At 33.1% G+C, this 17,774-nt stretch overlaps 3 protein-coding genes across 4 annotated transcripts in view; 2 read left to right on the plus strand and 1 right to left on the minus strand.

Annotated features, from left to right (window-relative positions):
• The first annotated feature begins 5,839 nt into the window (after window positions 1–5,839).
• LOC148303894 (alkaline phosphatase, tissue-nonspecific isozyme-like) lies at window positions 5,840–11,559 on the plus strand. Of its 2 annotated transcripts, none has more exons than XM_088269130.1 (9): window positions 5,840–6,221; window positions 7,657–7,874; window positions 8,589–8,763; window positions 8,899–9,077; window positions 9,241–9,448; window positions 9,786–9,926; window positions 10,431–10,625; window positions 10,709–10,906; window positions 10,980–11,559. In XM_088269130.1, exons 1-9 carry the CDS (start codon window positions 6,128–6,130, stop codon window positions 11,288–11,290), a joined length of 1,719 nt encoding a protein of 572 aa, XP_088125256.1. In that variant the 5' UTR covers window positions 5,840–6,127; the 3' UTR covers window positions 11,291–11,559. The 2 variants fall into 2 exon arrangements, with proteins under 2 accessions (XP_088125256.1, XP_088125258.1); XM_088269132.1 differs by lacking the exon at window positions 5,840–6,221 and adding an exon at window positions 7,136–7,360.
• LOC148303895 (uncharacterized) lies at window positions 11,546–15,294 on the minus strand. Its single transcript, XM_088269135.1, has 3 exons — window positions 14,988–15,294; window positions 14,358–14,645; window positions 11,546–12,031 (listed from the first exon to the last, which is right to left on the minus strand). Exons 1-3 carry the CDS (start codon window positions 15,207–15,209, stop codon window positions 11,765–11,767), a joined length of 777 nt encoding a protein of 258 aa, XP_088125261.1. The 5' UTR covers window positions 15,210–15,294; the 3' UTR covers window positions 11,546–11,764.
• Window positions 15,295–15,866: 572 nt separating this feature from the next.
• The window catches only part of Pfrx (6-phosphofructo-2-kinase/fructose-2,6-biphosphatase), a 40,686-nt gene continuing 38,778 nt past the window's right edge, over window positions 15,867–17,774 (plus strand). The window contains exon 1 of the mRNA XM_088269133.1: window positions 15,867–16,322. Coding sequence (XP_088125259.1) covers window positions 16,133–16,322 — 190 coding nt within the window. The 5' untranslated portion in view covers window positions 15,867–16,132. The remainder of the gene's footprint in view (window positions 16,323–17,774) is intronic.

Consider the following 17,774-nt stretch of genomic DNA (forward strand, 5'->3'; position numbering starts at 1 on the left):
TACACATCCAAAGTTAGGAGGAATAATTTGCTTGAAAGCATCCAACACAAATAAAGGGCGGATTTGGTAGAAAACCAAGCTGAAATTTCAAAAATTAATTAGGGAAAAAAGGTTTGTTTCGATTCCTAAACTTACTAAGGAGCAATTTACTCGGAAGACAATCGAGACCGAGGATGTGAGAGCACTTTCCCCCCATTCAATGACCAGGTTGATCTACGGTGATATCTGAATTGGGGATCCGTCACAATAGATTTATACAGCATACATACAAGCAGACACGGCAGACATACATTGCAGCATATCTGTACATGCAACTTTTCCAAATTTTAGTAGTGCGGTTGGTCATGGGTAGAATGGTAAATGTTACACAGTGCATAAAGTGATTACTTGAACCAGCCAATAACAGGTTAAAAGCCCTGTAAATGCCCATACTTGTATATAGTTTCAATATATAAAAAAAAGCTTCATCTGTGTTACGGTATTAATTAAATCTTAGTAAAAATGCTATCCTTTATACATTTTATATAGGAATAAAACAACTAAAAACCTTTTTCCACATTTATGTAAGGTGAAAAATCTATTTTGTTGTTTAATTATCATTTTAATGCAGTTCCACCGAGAAATGTTATCTGAAATCTTAAAATATATGTTTTTATGAAAAAAATATTCTAAGGGTGTAAGTCAATTAAGAAGAGGTTAGGTATAATCGCAAATATGTATTCCTTGGACGATATTATGGGACATAGGGCATTGCATCGTATCGGCGCAGTATCATCTTGATTGTTGATTACTCAAGTACTTGCCTTTAAAGGCAAGGAGATATGTCCTGCGTTTAAATGTGATATTATATGAGAGCGAAAAATCACTTATTTGTATTTATTTTGAAACCTGGGATTCGAAACCAGGACCCGGTAGCCGAACGCGCTAATCACTAAACTACAAAAAAAAATCTTAATAACCATATTGCTATCTTCAAATTTTGTAACGGAAGATCTAAATGTGAACAAGTATTTCATTCAACGGAGTTATTCATTCAATGTGACGGAACATTTCCATTCGCAGAGCGATTCCGTGTAGATAATCCACGGTGCGTACCTAACCTCGCGCTCGGCTCGAAATGTGGGGCCACGGCGCGCGGCGCGACACAGAAAGTACCTACCTATTGAAACATCGTTTCGGTTTGCACTCGCGTGCTTTTACTCGCGCAGAGTGGAATATAGTGTGCATATACAGTAAACCCCCCTATAACGTTGGCATAGGTATCCCTTTATCTAAGGGAATTTTAAAGGAGTTAATGTTTTAAATTGTATTTTTACATTTTAACTAGCGGAAATTACTGTACTGAGTCATTTAAAATTTATATACAATTTACAAACATTTTCTTCCCTATAACGTCCCATCCGATAACGCGGTACCTATCTCAGCGTTATAGGGAGGTTTACTGTACTTTATGAACAGGAATACGCATGCTTTTATATAATTTTTGATATTGGGAATGTTAAAAATTGAAGTTTTGTTGTTCATATGCGCATGATTGATATCAACAAAGTTGGTCGCGGTTAATATAAACAGCGAGTGGTTAAAGAAACGAGTTTTTTATTTTGCCGCGTGGATACACATGGAATCGCACTGCAGGATTCTGCAGAAACAAGAACGCGACATAAGCTGATTTAGTGGTTTCCGGGAACCGAGTTCGCGGCGGCGGAGGGGGAAGTGTGTATGTACATTAATCAACTGTCCAGCTCGCGTGTTCCACCATCTGATGCAGGAAGCCACACATCACGGTGAAACGAGACGCGGATCGCTGGACCTGAAACGCATTTACCACAAATCTGAAACTAATGACCTGCCCATCACATACCTATCGAAATGCATCGTTATTTTATTTATGAAACTATCCCTTTACCCACATTTATCCTCGAGAAACTCGTGCGAGTACGGGTATGCAACCCCAAGTGCCCTAGCCAATCCCGCCATGCTTATATATATATATATATATATATATATATATATATATATATATATATATATATATATATATATATATATATATATATATATATATATATATATATATATATAAATATATACCTATTATACCAATCTCTAATTTCATTTTCCGAATAGCAGTAATGTCTTTCTCACTGAGCTTGGAAAGTTTCTCATCTCTGTGTCTGGTAAAAACTTGTAAGAAATGATCCCGCTCCTAATAATCTTTCTGTAAGTCCACTCTGTTAAATGTAACATGAGACGATAGCATCTGAAAGTTTAGTATTGCATTAAGTGGATGAGACTTGAGAGTAGTCCCATCTGGAAACTCGGGTGTCGGGGGACTGTCTCACCACACCCCGCGGCGCCGGCGTCCCGACGTACTCGTTCAATGACAGAAAAATCAGTTTTAATATTCACACCAACTAGAATCTAGGTCGGTTCTGCTTAGACAATTTTAATCAAAGTTACGTTAAAATCGGATAACTTTGATAATCGTACCCAAGTTTATTGAAATGGCAAGTCGTACTTATGGAGATATACGAGAAATACTTTGTAAGGAGGAAATACTTATGTATCTTTGTTTTAAAGCGTCTAACGCAATATGAACCGAAGGAGAATTTGAAGGAGAATCAAATTTACGGTGATTTAAAAGACTTTTCCTTCTTCGCCTTAAAAAAATGTCACGTTCCTATAAAATATTTTCGAATAAATCTAATATACTCGTAAATATATGCATACTTATATGTATTCACGTCTCTCAGTTTTCAGATTTCTTTATACCTTTAAAATATGATATATTATATGTATATTCAAGTATACGTGACACTTAAGTATGCACATACATCGGTTCTTATTAATTGTAAAAATATCTGAACTCCTGCCAGAAAAGTATTAGGAGTGTGTTCTGGAGGCAATTTATTATATTTTAATATTTTATTTAGTGGCGACCATTTCCCGACCCAGGAAGAGGGAATTCAATCATAAGTGCGGACAGAGTGCCGCGAGACCCGAACCACGAACTATGGCGTTCTGTTTACTGTATCCTACTACATAATCTACCCAATACTGCGGCAGCCAACCATAAACCATTTCTCGGGGGGATAATAACTATCAGAAACGTTGAGAATGTTGCAGAAAGGAGGGAGACCAGGTTATATCAAATATGTGTTCAAAGAAGACAGAGAAAGCGTCGAAGACGGAAATTGCCCTGGACGACCATCACATCAACACGTCAAGGAAATCGAAGATTTAGGCTCAAAAATGCTGATACTGTTGAAATTTCATATGGATCAGTCCAGACCATTTTCGTGAAGCTATTCGCAAAAAGAGACTAGAATTATGGGCGGACAATTTTTGATTTTTGTACCACGGTAATGCATCATATCACGCTGCATTAGTGCTTTGAGACCATTCCGCCAAATATTCGAGTCATATCTTTCCACAACCATCGTATTCGCCTGATTTTGCACTGTTTGACTTATGGCTTAGAAAATAGATTGTCGAGTCGTTTGTCCCGTGGTTAGTGTCGCGGATGTCGTTTTGATACCTATTTTTAATGATGACCCGCTTAGGCTCGCAGATATTGTGTGAAATTGAAGTATTTTTGTAAATAAAGAAATTATATATAAATATATATATATATATATATATATATATATATATATATATATATATATATATATATATATATATATATATATATATATATATATATATATATATATATATATATATATATATATATATATATATATATATATATATATATATATATATATATATATATATATATATATATATATATATATATATATATATATATATATATATATATATATATATATATATATATATATATATATATATATATATATATATATATATATATATATATATATATATATATATATATATATATATATATATATATATATATATATATATATATATATATATATATATATATATATATATATATATATATATATATATATATATATATATATATATATATATATATATATATATATATATATATATATATATATATATATATATATATATATATATATATATATATATATATATATATATATATATATATATATATATATATATATATATATATATATATATATATATATATATATATATATATATATATATATATATATATATATATATATATATATATATATATATATATATATATATATATATATATATGTATATATATATATATGGATATTCATATTTTTTTTAAATAGAAGAAATAAAAACAGAATCGCTGCGGGTTTCGAAGGCCATTCCGAAAATCTACTACAATTGTTTCGAGGATGTTTGGTATAAGTGTATTGTATCGAGAGGGGAGTATTTTGAAGGTGATGAGATGGATTTAGAAGAAAAAATATAGATTTTAAAAGTTGTAAATAATTTCATCTTTTTTATCACAGTATACACACCTATATACAGTATCTACACCTATATACTATATAGATTAGATTGTAGAACTGCTTAATTCTTCATACGGGTAAATATTTTGTGTTTATGTTGTCCTTATAAACTGGTGTATAACGTGAGGAAGAACGGTTGGTGCTCCCTGCCGAGTTATGATTAAGTGAATCAGTTTTTAATGTGCTCCAAAATAACCAAAGTTGACATTTCCCACACGACGACAGATGTGCGCTCAATGTGGCTATGTTGGACCTCTCCCACTCTTCGCACCTTCCTGTTCCTCCCTTTCCCCCCTTACCCCCTTCCCCCTTCGTCACATTACGCATTTCTATTACTTTTATTTACCTACTACTTTTATAGACTTTTGCATACTGAGGTTTTATTTATATTAGTCATCCAGAAATAAAAATGAATACCATATATTTCTGGATTATTTGAAAAAATCCGTAATATGTAAAAGCTACCTACATGAAAGTTACACCACATTTAAACTTTTTCATAAAGAATAAATATTTGTGTTTTTATTATGTTACACAAATATTTCAATTTCCCGATAGGCAACTAATAAAACCTGAAAAATTATCTGCGTATACCATCATTTTATGACATTTAAACTACACTTCCATATAAATTATTTTATGTTTTATTAAGTTTTTCCAAATCAACAGCTTTAAAACCGTAATTACAAAAATTAAATACTTTACATCTGTTCATACATAGTTTGGAAACTCAAAAATAGGGGAAGCATTCAGAATAGGTAAACATGATTTTGTGTGAAATTGTGATACATGAAATGGAATCTAAGGTTCAATCACATATAAATCCAAGATAACACCATGTCAATTCCATACGCGATTTCCGCATCTTTACATGCACATAAACATAATCAAATTCTTCCCTAGTCCGGATGGGATTATACATATGTAGTATGCAGGTAGAAATATAACTACAATACTCTCTAGAAACCGATGATCAGTATTATAAACGGAATTTAACTGTGACAATCTTATGTTTTTTCGTTTCATATTTTGCTTCATTATTTATTGAAAATTAATTAAATACAATTATCATTAATTCCTTATTATATAATAAAAATTAATTTTTAACAACATTCTCTTCAATGGACTCGTACACTTTCGCGGCAGCTTTGTGAAAACTTACAAGGAAATAATGTAGATATAAACATTTGTTTATACTTATCTATAATAATAAATTATGTCTAATAATAAAATATTTGTGACTATTATCAAAAACTTTATAATAAATACTCATATATAAATAACCATATACACGCACAATGTTTATACCAAATACATGATGTATATAAAAACATAAAGTTGAAAGCCGTTTGGTTTTCGTTTTGCGTAGTAAGTAATATTCCTCCAGAATATGTGATTTCATTTCGCGCCATTCTGTAGCCAAGTACGAACGTCTCGCTTCCGACTTCAAATTTATATTGAATAATTTTATTCACATATTTAAATGCAGTTCGGTATCTTATTAAACCCAAAAAATAATAAATTATGAGTCGAATTAAGTTTTCTAAAAAAAATCTTTGTTATTTTTCGTCAGTGTCTAAATATTTTAGTAAACAAAACCTGCATGGTTAGAATAAATTAAGTTATTTATTAAAACTATCACTAAAACTGAATAATTAATTAAATAATTTATTTGGTTTAAAATGTTGTGTTTTTATGTGAATTGTGTCATAATTGTTCTTCTGTGGATAGCGCCATTTCTCAGAGGTGATCTCCATCTCCAGAAACCAGTTCACGGTTTGTTAATATTTTTATTTAAATATAAAATGAAAAAAAAACTATTATGAATTTCTCAATAAGTATTGGTCCTAAAACCGGAAACGCAATATTTTCACTTGATCATTTAAAATATTTATATATTTTGATCAATATTGATGTTTTTACATCTCGTATATTTTTAGAATATTATTGTTGAATTTACACAGAAAATGTTTTTTTTAAATTTTATTTACCGTTGGACGTTAGTCCAAGTGACTCTGAAATCTAGCTACGGCTTATCATGTCCCTACTCAGGCTTTAACTTTTTATGTTTTATAGCCTATGCTTACACGTGAGTGGATTTACTCTTTATGTTTAAAGTTACTATAATTTCATGTAATTCGTGAGTGAAAATTCTAGGCAAAAACACAGGACATTATTTAAAATTACCGCGCATATTTCCCCGATTTCCTGACGGCTAGTATAATATTTTCTATGGGCTATATTTTTAACAAAAGTACTTACTTTTTTTTATAATAAGGCATTCCACCCATATGAAGTACTTACTTATCTGCTTCACAAATTTAAATATTTTTTTTTTGATCTTCTTATGGAAGAATACATTTTTTTTTATTAAAAAATAAAGATACTTAAAGACATTTTTTTTCTTGAAATTTTTTTATATCATTGTTGTAAAAATCATCTGAAAAGTTACTATTTTATATATACAAATATATATAATATTTTTTTTTCTTCATAATTTTATAGTTAATTAGTAGATCTTTGATTTTTACGCATAAAAATGAAAAATGTTCATATAATTTAAAAAACCACATACATATTTAAAACAAAATTGCATAGGTACATACATATTTTAAAAGTGTTTTATATTTTTTTTAATTTATATATTTTTTTAACACTATAAATCACAGCATCAGAAAAAAATAATACTTACAGTTTTTGCTCAGTGACACGGTGCAGTTATCTTGGAAAATGCACTCAGAAATATAGGAATAGTGCATTTCAATTGATGGGAATAAATACTCTTCCAATTTTTTTGTAAACTTCTGCATTCACAGTTCCTTTTATAAATGCTAATTAAAGGAATATTTTTATACATATTTTGGTGTTTTTTATCCTTCACAATGCAACACGCGGATACAATAATTAATTCACAGGTTATCACAGTTCATTATTTATAGTTATCTTATTTTTAACCTTTGGTATCAAAACCCGAATTGTCCATTTTTAGATATTATTTCGTTGAGTATGCAATTTTGTTCTCGTGATAAGGATACAATATCACAATGTTAAAAATACTTTTATTTTAAACTATAAACTGCTGCTTTCACAGTTCATTTTATGAATGTTAATTAAAATACCTTCTTTTAATAAACCATGAATCAGTATTGAAGATTTCAGTTTTGTGTCGAGTCTTCTCAAATTAATAAATTTACAAACTTATTTGTTTTAGATCACCATTACTGGTACCAGATGGCACACGAAGCTATAGAAAAAAGGCTAGAATCTAGCTCTAAAAGGGCTTTTAAAAATGTGGTGTTTTTTGTGGGAGATGGAATGGGTCTGTCTACCCTCACGGCGGCACGCATCCTCAAGGGGCAGAGAGCGGGGAGGAGTGGAGAGGAGGGCGACTTGCTGTGGGACACCTTCCCCGCTACAGCACTTTCCAAGGTGACAGATTGTTTGTGAGATATAATAATAAACCTTTACAGTCTATGCCGCTTCATTGAGATTCTGATTTATCAGGGCAGACTCTTATTTTGGCTAAATCTCAAGGAAGGGAAACCTAAGCAAGGAACTATGTTGATTTATTAAAAATAGTTGCCTCAATATTCAACTAAATTGGATTATTTACCATAGTGTTAGTGCGATGTCACTGCATAAAAACCGAAAATCTTTATTGCCAGAAAGTTGTAAATCTGACATATTTTTTGGAAATTTTTTTTCCTTGCGGATGAGATTTGACTTCTCAAGTCAAACTTGGTCTTTGAAAATTTAATATTTTGAGTTTATTATTTTTGTTTTTGTTCAAGAATTTATTAATGCATATAATATATGTATGTAAATAATATTCAAAGAAAAATATAAATACATTTTGTGCCAACTTTGGTTTCTTGGTTCAGCCACTTTGTCTAATATGTCCCGATTGCTTAAGCAATATCATTTTTTTTATTGATGAATAGTAGGACTCGAAATGTTCTGAGATCGTTCTAGAAACCTAATCGAGTTCATTAGGTTTGTTACAAATATACCTCCATAGTTCATTGATTCCGGTAAAAATATATTTTGGGATTTGGACCCAAGTACTCTATAAAAGAGTAAATATTTTAAACCATTCCGGGTGATTTTTCTAAACTCAGTGCATATACATATTAAATTTTTCAGACATACAATATGGACGCTCAGATTGGAGAGTCGTCAGCTTGTGCCACAGCACTAATGTGCGGAGTGAAGGCCAACTACGAGACTCTGGGTGTGGATTCTACTGTTAAGTTTGGAGAGTGTGATAAAAGTTATCAGGGCAGAGTGCCTTCTCTAATCAACTGGGCCCAAGAAGAAGGTATTGATATTGAGAATTAAGTTCACCCATATATTTCTCTTCAAGTTTCTATCATTCAATTACAAAAGACTGATTTTCACTGATATAATCGTATCAGACCTATCATTCAAACACTTTTCTTTTACCTTGTTCAAGGAAAAGCCACTGGTATTGTGACCACGACTCGGGTGACTCACGCTACACCGGCCGCATTATATGCACATTCTCCCAGTCGCTACTGGGAAGACGATTCCAAGGTCTACATTGGAGCCCGCGCTGAGTGTAAAGACATTGCGCGACAGCTAATTGAGGATGAACCAGGCAGGAATATCAAGGTAATTTTAGTGTTTCATAATAAATAGTTTCCTCAAACAATCTTATACAATTTCAAAGAGATACAGATGTGAATGAATACCATTCCACATTTCACTACTTTTAGAAAACCTAGTAAATTTTTAAAAATTGTTTCACTTGAATTATACATTTCTCAATTTTTAGGTAGTTTTAGGTGGTGGAAGAAGGCATTTCACATCAATGGCTACAATAGATCCAGAACCTCCTCATAAAGAAGGGAAACGACTGGACGGAAGAAACTTGATAGAAGACTGGCTAAGAGAAAAACATCGAAGTGGCAGTACTGCAAGTTATGTTACTAATAAAGAAGAGTTGAATGCAGTGGACACCAATCAGACTGATTTTCTGTTAGGTAACACAAACATATAAATAATATCAATTAAGTACCTTGCTAGATATCAGAAATACCTGCAAAAATATATTGATAAGATTTAATGAAATAAAATAAATAATAGTAAGGTATAGCTCACCTTTCAAACTTTCAAGAATGTTTCAATTAGAATTACCCTGGACTGCTGCCTGAAGTGGAGGGCTGATCACCTTTCCTTCATATGTTAACAACAATCAAAATAATACTACGTTTATATGATGCAGTGCCCTATGCACCGTCGGGGTACGGATAAAGGTTTGAAGAAGTTGGTAACTCTGGTGGAAATGCATGTACAAAATTGAATGGATTTCTTTTCCAGGACTGTTCTCAAGTTCCCATATGGAGTTTGATTCTGAACGTGATGAGGGTCCCACCGGTGATCCATCTCTGTCAGAGATGACATCCAGAGCTTTGGACATGCTTTTTAAGGCAGAAGATGGATTCTTCTTAATGGTTGAAGGTATATAACTGTTTCATCCTTGAACACAATAAATAAAAATATCTTTTCACATTGTGATTGACATGACAATGTACACAGGCATGCTACACTCTAATATTATGGCTCATCAATGACAACGATGGTGTACTTCAGCTAGTACATTTATTTTTATTCTTCCCCTTACTAAGATAAATAATATTTTATTTATTTAGTATTTCACAAAAATAATGAATATGAATTTAATGTAATGCATACTTGGAGATCCTATGACGAGGAATATATTGTATTTACTAAGATTTTAAATTTGGTATTATAGGCTGAAATTAGTAAAAAAATTGCTTTTTTCCTTTTTATCTCTCTATTTGAAAATCGTGTTTTCTATTTAGAAAAAAAACAGAATGTTTTTTTTAGCTTTCTTTCACCCCGACCTTTTAAGAAAATAGGTGTAGATACTCCGATTCACCGTGTATTAAATTTCGCTTCCCGATTTGTTAGATTCATCATTTACATTTATAATATGTACAGGGGGCAGGATTGACCATGCACATCACTTTAATAATGCGTTTCGAGCTCTGGATGAGACCCTGTCCCTGGAGTTGGCGGTCAGCACGACCATGGCGAGAGTGAACCCTAGGGATACTCTGATACTTGTCACCGCAGACCACTCTCACGTTATGGTATTTGGTGGTTATGCGACTCTCCGCGGGAATTCCATATTTGGTAAAATACATATAATATTTCTTCATTACCACATTTTTTGTACTTTTGGTGTTGAATTACATTCTTTTTAATAATCTAATCAGGATTTGACAGAAAGCCATCTGAAATCGACCAGAGGGCGTACACAACTCTGTTATACTCCAACGGGCCCGGCGGCATCCCAGCGGCACGCCGGAAGGTGCGGGATCAGCTGCAGAAGCACCGGGACACCATTCAGCGTGCTGCCGTACCCCGCGGCTGGGCCACTCACGCTGGAGAGGATGTTCCCGTTTATGCCATCGGTAAAATTTCACCTATCAAAAATAAGTGAATGAATATGTCTCAACCTCAATAATTTCTTTTGTTCTTCTTCAGGCCCCATGGCTACGCAACTTTTTAGTGGAACAGTTGACCAAACTTATGTCCCCCATGCCATAGCAAGAGGAGCTTGTATCGGACCGTACAAGGAGAGCTGCATACCAAAGTTACCCCAAAATAAGGAACCACACTTGAACAATTTAAAGACACTTCCGACCCATTCCACAATGCCTTTAGTATTCCTGAATAAGAACCAAAACAAGGCGAGGTTTACTGATCCAAAATCATTTAACAAGGGAGTCAATATATATTTTAATACTTGGAAATCAATACTAATTTCCATTTCAGTTTTATTTTTCTCTTTCTAACCCTTATCCGCACCCAATGGTGCGTACAACACTACATTACATTGTTAATTGGCGATCAGATCATTTTGACCACCTGGAAATCGACCTCAGAACGTCCAATATGGAAACCACTACGCTACAGAGGCCGACATTCCATTTGAATTATCTATAACTAAGAATTAATAAATATTGTAATGAGTTATATTTTTTAAATAACTTTACTGTTTGTATATAATATACAAATTATCATATACAACTGTGTAAATAAAGATGCTATTTTATTACTCTTCTCCAAATATTTTTATTTCAGACACACAATTTTTTATATATTTAATACATCACATTTTAATTTATTACAATGTATTGAAAAGTTATTGGGGTAATTATAATTTTTTTATTTAAATAAGAGTACACATAATTATGATAAAAGCCACTGAACATCTTGCGAACGTATATAATAGCCTAGTTTTGGATGCTGAAAAGCAATCTGAATTATTACATCCCAGAACCATAATAATTTGAAAGCCAACTTTCACATTTGATTCTCATAGCTTCTAATTCCTTCCATGTAGGTGGTTCCACATCCTCATTTCCCTGAGTGATTTCATGTCCCTTCATGATGTCCACGAGCTCCTTGTATTCCAACGGAACTAAAAGCGCTTCACTTTCTTTTCTCTCTAGGACTTTAGCTATTTTCTGATCTTGAAGTTTTCTCGCTTCAGTCTCTACATTAAGTTTGGGTTTCGTAGCAATAATTGCTTTCTGTAATAAAGCATTCATTAAATTCATAATGTTAAGTACTGTGGAACCTCTCATAACGAGTAATTTGATTAACAAGCAAAAAAATATTATAAAGTTGCTCCCTTAACTAGCGACATTTCTCAAAATGTGTTACAGAGAAAGGGCAAGTCCCTTCACAACCCACTTGTGAGGCGGGACTTCCGTGCCGTGACTCAACAATATTAAAGAGCACAGTCAATAGCCGACCACCGAAGAGCTTATGGAGTTGGATCGTGTTTCACAGCAGAGGAGGGAGTACCAGAACAACAAGCTTCTAGCATAATAAGAGAAATGCTGAGAGCATGGGAAACTGTTGCATCGTACATTAAGAAGCATCACCCTAATGAGGAGGTTATTGTAGATCATACATAAGCATTCTTTTTACAAATTTATTCAATGACAATGCTGTGACACATTTTTGCCAAATTTTGAAGTATCGGCTATAACAAATGTCTTTAGACAGTTTTTTTTTAGATAAAAAGGATTAATTATTTGTCATGAATTCATATTTTGTTTACGTTTTTTTCCAAATCTAAATTGCATTCCAAGTTGCTGCACTCCTTAACATTTTAAAAGTAATTTTATTTGAATAAACATTAATTTCTATGGGAAAAAATGTTTCGCTTAAAGAGTATGATTCTGGAACGAATTATGCTCACTATTAGAGGTTCCAGTGTAATTTCCAAATACTATATAATGAGTCTGGTTGTGGTCCCGTGGATAGTGTTATGGACTCTGAGTCAGAATTTACAGGTTCAAGTCCACTTTACCTCATGTTTCATATTTTTAATTTCATGCTATTTTCATATGCCGGTTAGGCTTATGAAAATAGATGAAATTATGAAGATAGCATGAAATGAAAATATAACATATTATTTCTATTTGTATTAATACGAATAAGAAAAATCAATAATTTTGTTTACACAATTCAAATAAAAGAATATTTATTTTTAGTATGTTGACGACATATTGTATAAATGTTTCTAGAAAGTTTCAAATGAGGAATTTTACTCCCGTATGTTACTGTCCATTCTACATACTTAGAACAGGGTTTGCAAGCTATGACGTAGGATCTAATCTATGTAAAAAAAAAAAACATAGTCGCAAGTCTTACTAACTCATAATGACATAGGATGTTCACATCAGCAGATATTTACTATTAGAGACATTTTAAATGTCTAAAGCATAGGTTTTCAACGGGAATGGTACCACCCCGAAGTTGGCGCTGAAGAGGCCTTCTAGGGCGACAGAAGAGAGTTACCTCCCAGAATATCCCCTCTCTATGAGAAGACTATATTCATCCTACGAATGTCAATCCCACCGGATCGAGGAATTGCAGTGAGTCCTGCTCAGAAACTATGCGACTATGAGTCGACACCTTCAGATACCTTGGAACACTCATGGTGGAGGATGGTAGTGTCCAGAAGCAACTGAACGTACGGCTCGGAATGGCAGGAGCCATATTCAATAAAATGCGCAATGTCTGGGACTCACTGCTTTACTCGACAAAAACCAAGTGTTGTCTCTTTAACGCCTGCATCCTAACAGTACTGCTGTACAGATGTGAGTTGTAGCACCTCACCAAAGGTCAAAGCAAGAAACTAGCAAGTTTTGAAAATAGGTGCCTGAGGCAAATACTGTGTTTAAGTGGTATGACTTCGTCAGGAATGACGATGTGAGGAGAAGAACTCAACAGCCCCTCATACTGGAAGTCCTGAGGAGGAGAAGGTGGACATGGTTGGGACATGTCCTTAGAATGCCACCTGAGAGCATCAACCCCTCTTCTTCCAACCCCGAGGATTCCGGCGCCCCGGAAGGCCGCTGACGACCATTCACCGACTATACTCAGCGGAACTTCGAGATACCGGACTGACCTGGGAGGAAGCCAAGGAGATGGCGCGTGACAGAGTGACTTGGAGACGTCTCGTGTTGGCCATATGTTCTAAACATGCAAATATGGAAAGAAGATGAGAAGTCATTCTGCCAGATTACTTATATCTCTATCGATGATAAATTTCAGCAGGGGGCAATAGACCAAGAAAGTTGTGAATCTATGGTCTCAAGTTTAATCCTTTATATCTCTGTCATTTGTATACAGATATTATTAGTAATAAAACTAATTTTCTAGTGAATTTATTTCCCAATAAAGAAAGTATTATGTACATCCTATTTACTGCCCACCAGCAATAACGTAGCAACACCACAACGCAACCAGCAGTAAGTAATGTCGGTTATTATTATGTATGTCTAAAATGTAATCGGGTATTGGTTTTCATTACAAACAGCAAACAGTATGTGTATCTCTCACCTTCTTTAGAAGTTTAGCTTTGAATTTATCCGGTATCTCAGTTTTGAGGAATCCATCCGGCCATGTAATATTAACCCTACATTCCTCTTCCAGATACTTCCTTATAGATGCCTTCCACTCTTTATCAACTAAATTGAATGAGTCTGCTGTAGATGGTTGAATGCACTTTCCAGTTGCGTTTGAAATAGAATTTGTTTGAGTTTTGTCCATGGCAATCATATATTTTGGAGAAAATACTGATAAATCAATTAAATCCCACTTGCTTTTAGGATTGCGGTTACTCGGTGCCTGGATTAAAAATTTTTTATTAAAAAATGAAATAAATTGTTCATACTCTGAATAAATACAGATACATTATTAAAATTCATATCTCAGAAAAAAATAACTGTCAATAATCTTAAAACTCAACAAGTCTTCCACATTAGATTCATTAATAAAGCAGTGAAAAATGTTTGATAGGATGCAGATGATGTAAGTGATAAACATTTCTGATAAATGGGAAAAGAAATGAAGGAGGAATGGTAGGTACTCTGAAAGGTCCCGTTACATTTCCAGGTACGGTAAAGAAACTCTTGGTTTCCATTTGGACCAATACCATAAAAAAAAGTTAAGACTTTTTCATTTTAATACCTTTTTCTTATTGTCAACAGCATTTCCAGGGTCATTTATTTCTTCAAACGGATCAACGATGGCATCAGTAATAGTATTTTCACAACAGGTATCAAATGTAACCTGCCTCGTAAATGATTTGTGAAAAATATCCAATGTGCATGCATTATCTAATGGAATCTCACATTTCAGTTTATCTTTAGGTATCAAGTTGGTTACAATATGTTCTCTTGTTAACATCATTATTAAAAATTTACTGTTTAAATCCAATCAAATGTAATTATGGAGTAGATAAGTTTTTCCAATGTTTTGTTTAATCAATACACTCAAGAATAACACAATTGAAAGACTAGATGTATGTATTAAAATTCTGCATATTGAGTCAAAATATACTTCTTCCCTTCTTACCTTAGGTGCTTAGGATAGTGAATTGGAATGATTCACAAATATTAAAAGGATGAAAGCAAACACAATTTTTATGAATATCAGAATAATAATAATATTGAGTATATTATTATTTTATGGTACCTATGTGCATTCAATTTTAATTTTATCGGAAGAATTTTTCGACGAATGATATTGGGATTAACAGTTTATTATTTATTGTAAGGAATCCCAAACACATAATTTTCCATCATTTGTCCGTTTTTCGAAACAAATTAAAGACTACAAAAAAAAATGTATAGGGTTTTCATCATATATTAATCGAATAATTGAACCCCTTTTCAACAGTTTTTCTTGCTTCACTTTCCTTGACGTTCACAGATGTCGTTAGTAAAATTAATAAAAACTTCAATAGAATTCCTCTGTTTGGCATTTGGCAAAATGGGCGAATGCTTCTGGACGGCTCCTGCGACAAGGTCGCCGCTGCTCTGACGACGGCGATTACATTATTCTAGCGTCAGTAAGTCAGTATCTCCCGGCGAGCTCTGCCGCGTGACGGATAATTCATTATCCGTCTGTTTTATGCGTCGTTATTTATTTGTGAAAAAATATATTTTATCAATCGAAATTCGAGGACTCGAATTGCGAATAGTGAGTCAGCTGATCTGATAAACGTCAGTTTCCAGCTGTCAAAAGGAGTGATATTTTTTTTGTCAGGAAGTCATGCCGTGATTTGCTGTCGGTTTTTCGATATATTATTTTATAATATATGATCAGATCAGATGGATGTGCTCAACGGTTCACCGTCGCTGCGATTGCGCACCATCAGTTGCAACTCCAATCTGGGGAAGAAAACTGAATTGCAAAGGACCAATGAGTTGAGTTTGTGCACCAGTGCTATGTCTCCCGAAACGCAGAGACTTCTTCCTCCGACCACAGAAACCATCATGACAAAACCTTTTCCCATCAGAGGTAAGTTCTACCTTCTTTTAAATGCCCCTAATAATACTAAAACACCCGTGTGAAAATTCTAACCTCAAACGTCAAACTGTGAAAATCGTTTATATATATATTCGCATATTTATTTGCATTTTCCTCAAGTCTGGAAAATTCTACAATCAAGCTACAGTTTATACGACCCCACGTATTGAGCCTACCGAGGTGCCTCTAGCTTTGATAATTCTCGTAGTATATATGTTTTTCATCAACATTTTTTTCAGTAAAAACATACACTCTTGTTCTTTCGATACTTTTCTTAGAAGTTACGAAATGATTATTACTTTCTTGTGAAATATGTTGAATATTACAAAAGAGTTCCCAAATTGATGAAAAATTACAATATTTATATGTTCTAAGCTTAAAATGCAGATAATATACATATTTATCTAAGATAAACACAAAAATAACGTGTAAGGAAAAATTGATTATTAATTAAATTACTTCGATCTGTAGAAACTCGTGAATAGGTAATGGAATATTTATAGCATTTTATTATTTCATGTAACAAAATCTTTTTTGCGTATATATAATGTTTTGTATATGTACACGCGTAATGATGTGACTGGCACACCTCAGGGGTAGGTTTCGCGAGGTTAGAGCAGTTCGTGTATTGCTGCTACTCCCTTCTTGCACTCACTATTCCTGATCCGTTTCCTCTATGGCAGTTGGGTCTCAACCTTGAGCTCCTTCACTCGCGACATCTCTATTCCATCACGTTTATTCACTCCTGAATCCGAAGATATGTAGCGCACTACTGATATACCTGCCTTCTTATAATAAGCGATCAAGTCAACGTCGCGTCGTGCCCTATGCACCACTTGGGTGTGGGCAGAAGAATACGTACATACAGTATCTACTCAATGAATTAGGGCCACCCATTATTTTTTTGAATACTCTGAAATCTTTTGGATTATTATATTTATTTTACATAAATACTTTAAGTTTTCTATTGACATCTAATATCGTTTATATTACCTTCAATAATATGTAAAATATACCTGGATTATTTAAGCCTTTACAAAATTTTAAACCCTTTTTCTGAGAAAGGTCCCTAATTAGCACAGGTAGACAGATAGTTGAAAGTTCAAAAAATAGTCCTATCTCATTTATTAGTGAAGTTTCTTGAGTTCTGGTTGTTGTTTTGTTCAGAGAGGTTATATAGTTATCGTGTCTTGTGAAAAAAACTTAATTTTTAATTTTAGTTCATAAAGTATAATTTTTTTTTGTAAACACAAGTGTTTTTTTTTGAAAAGGACAAAATGGGAAAAAGTAAAGACATTTCCGAGGAAAAAAAGTCTAGTGTTATAGTGCTACTGAAATTAGGAATACTATCTAATAGAGAAATTTCAAAAAAAGAAAACGTTTCTCGTCAAACAGTGGACAGAATTTCAAAATCAATAAAAAATCAGTCACCCGCCACCAGCA

The sequence above is a fragment of the Brachycentrus maculatus genome, unplaced genomic scaffold, assembly GCF_059751285.1.
Source record: "Brachycentrus maculatus isolate JH-2025_06_01 unplaced genomic scaffold, ASM5975128v1 h1tg000340l, whole genome shotgun sequence".
Classification (NCBI taxonomy): Eukaryota; Metazoa; Arthropoda; class Insecta; order Trichoptera; family Brachycentridae; genus Brachycentrus; species Brachycentrus maculatus.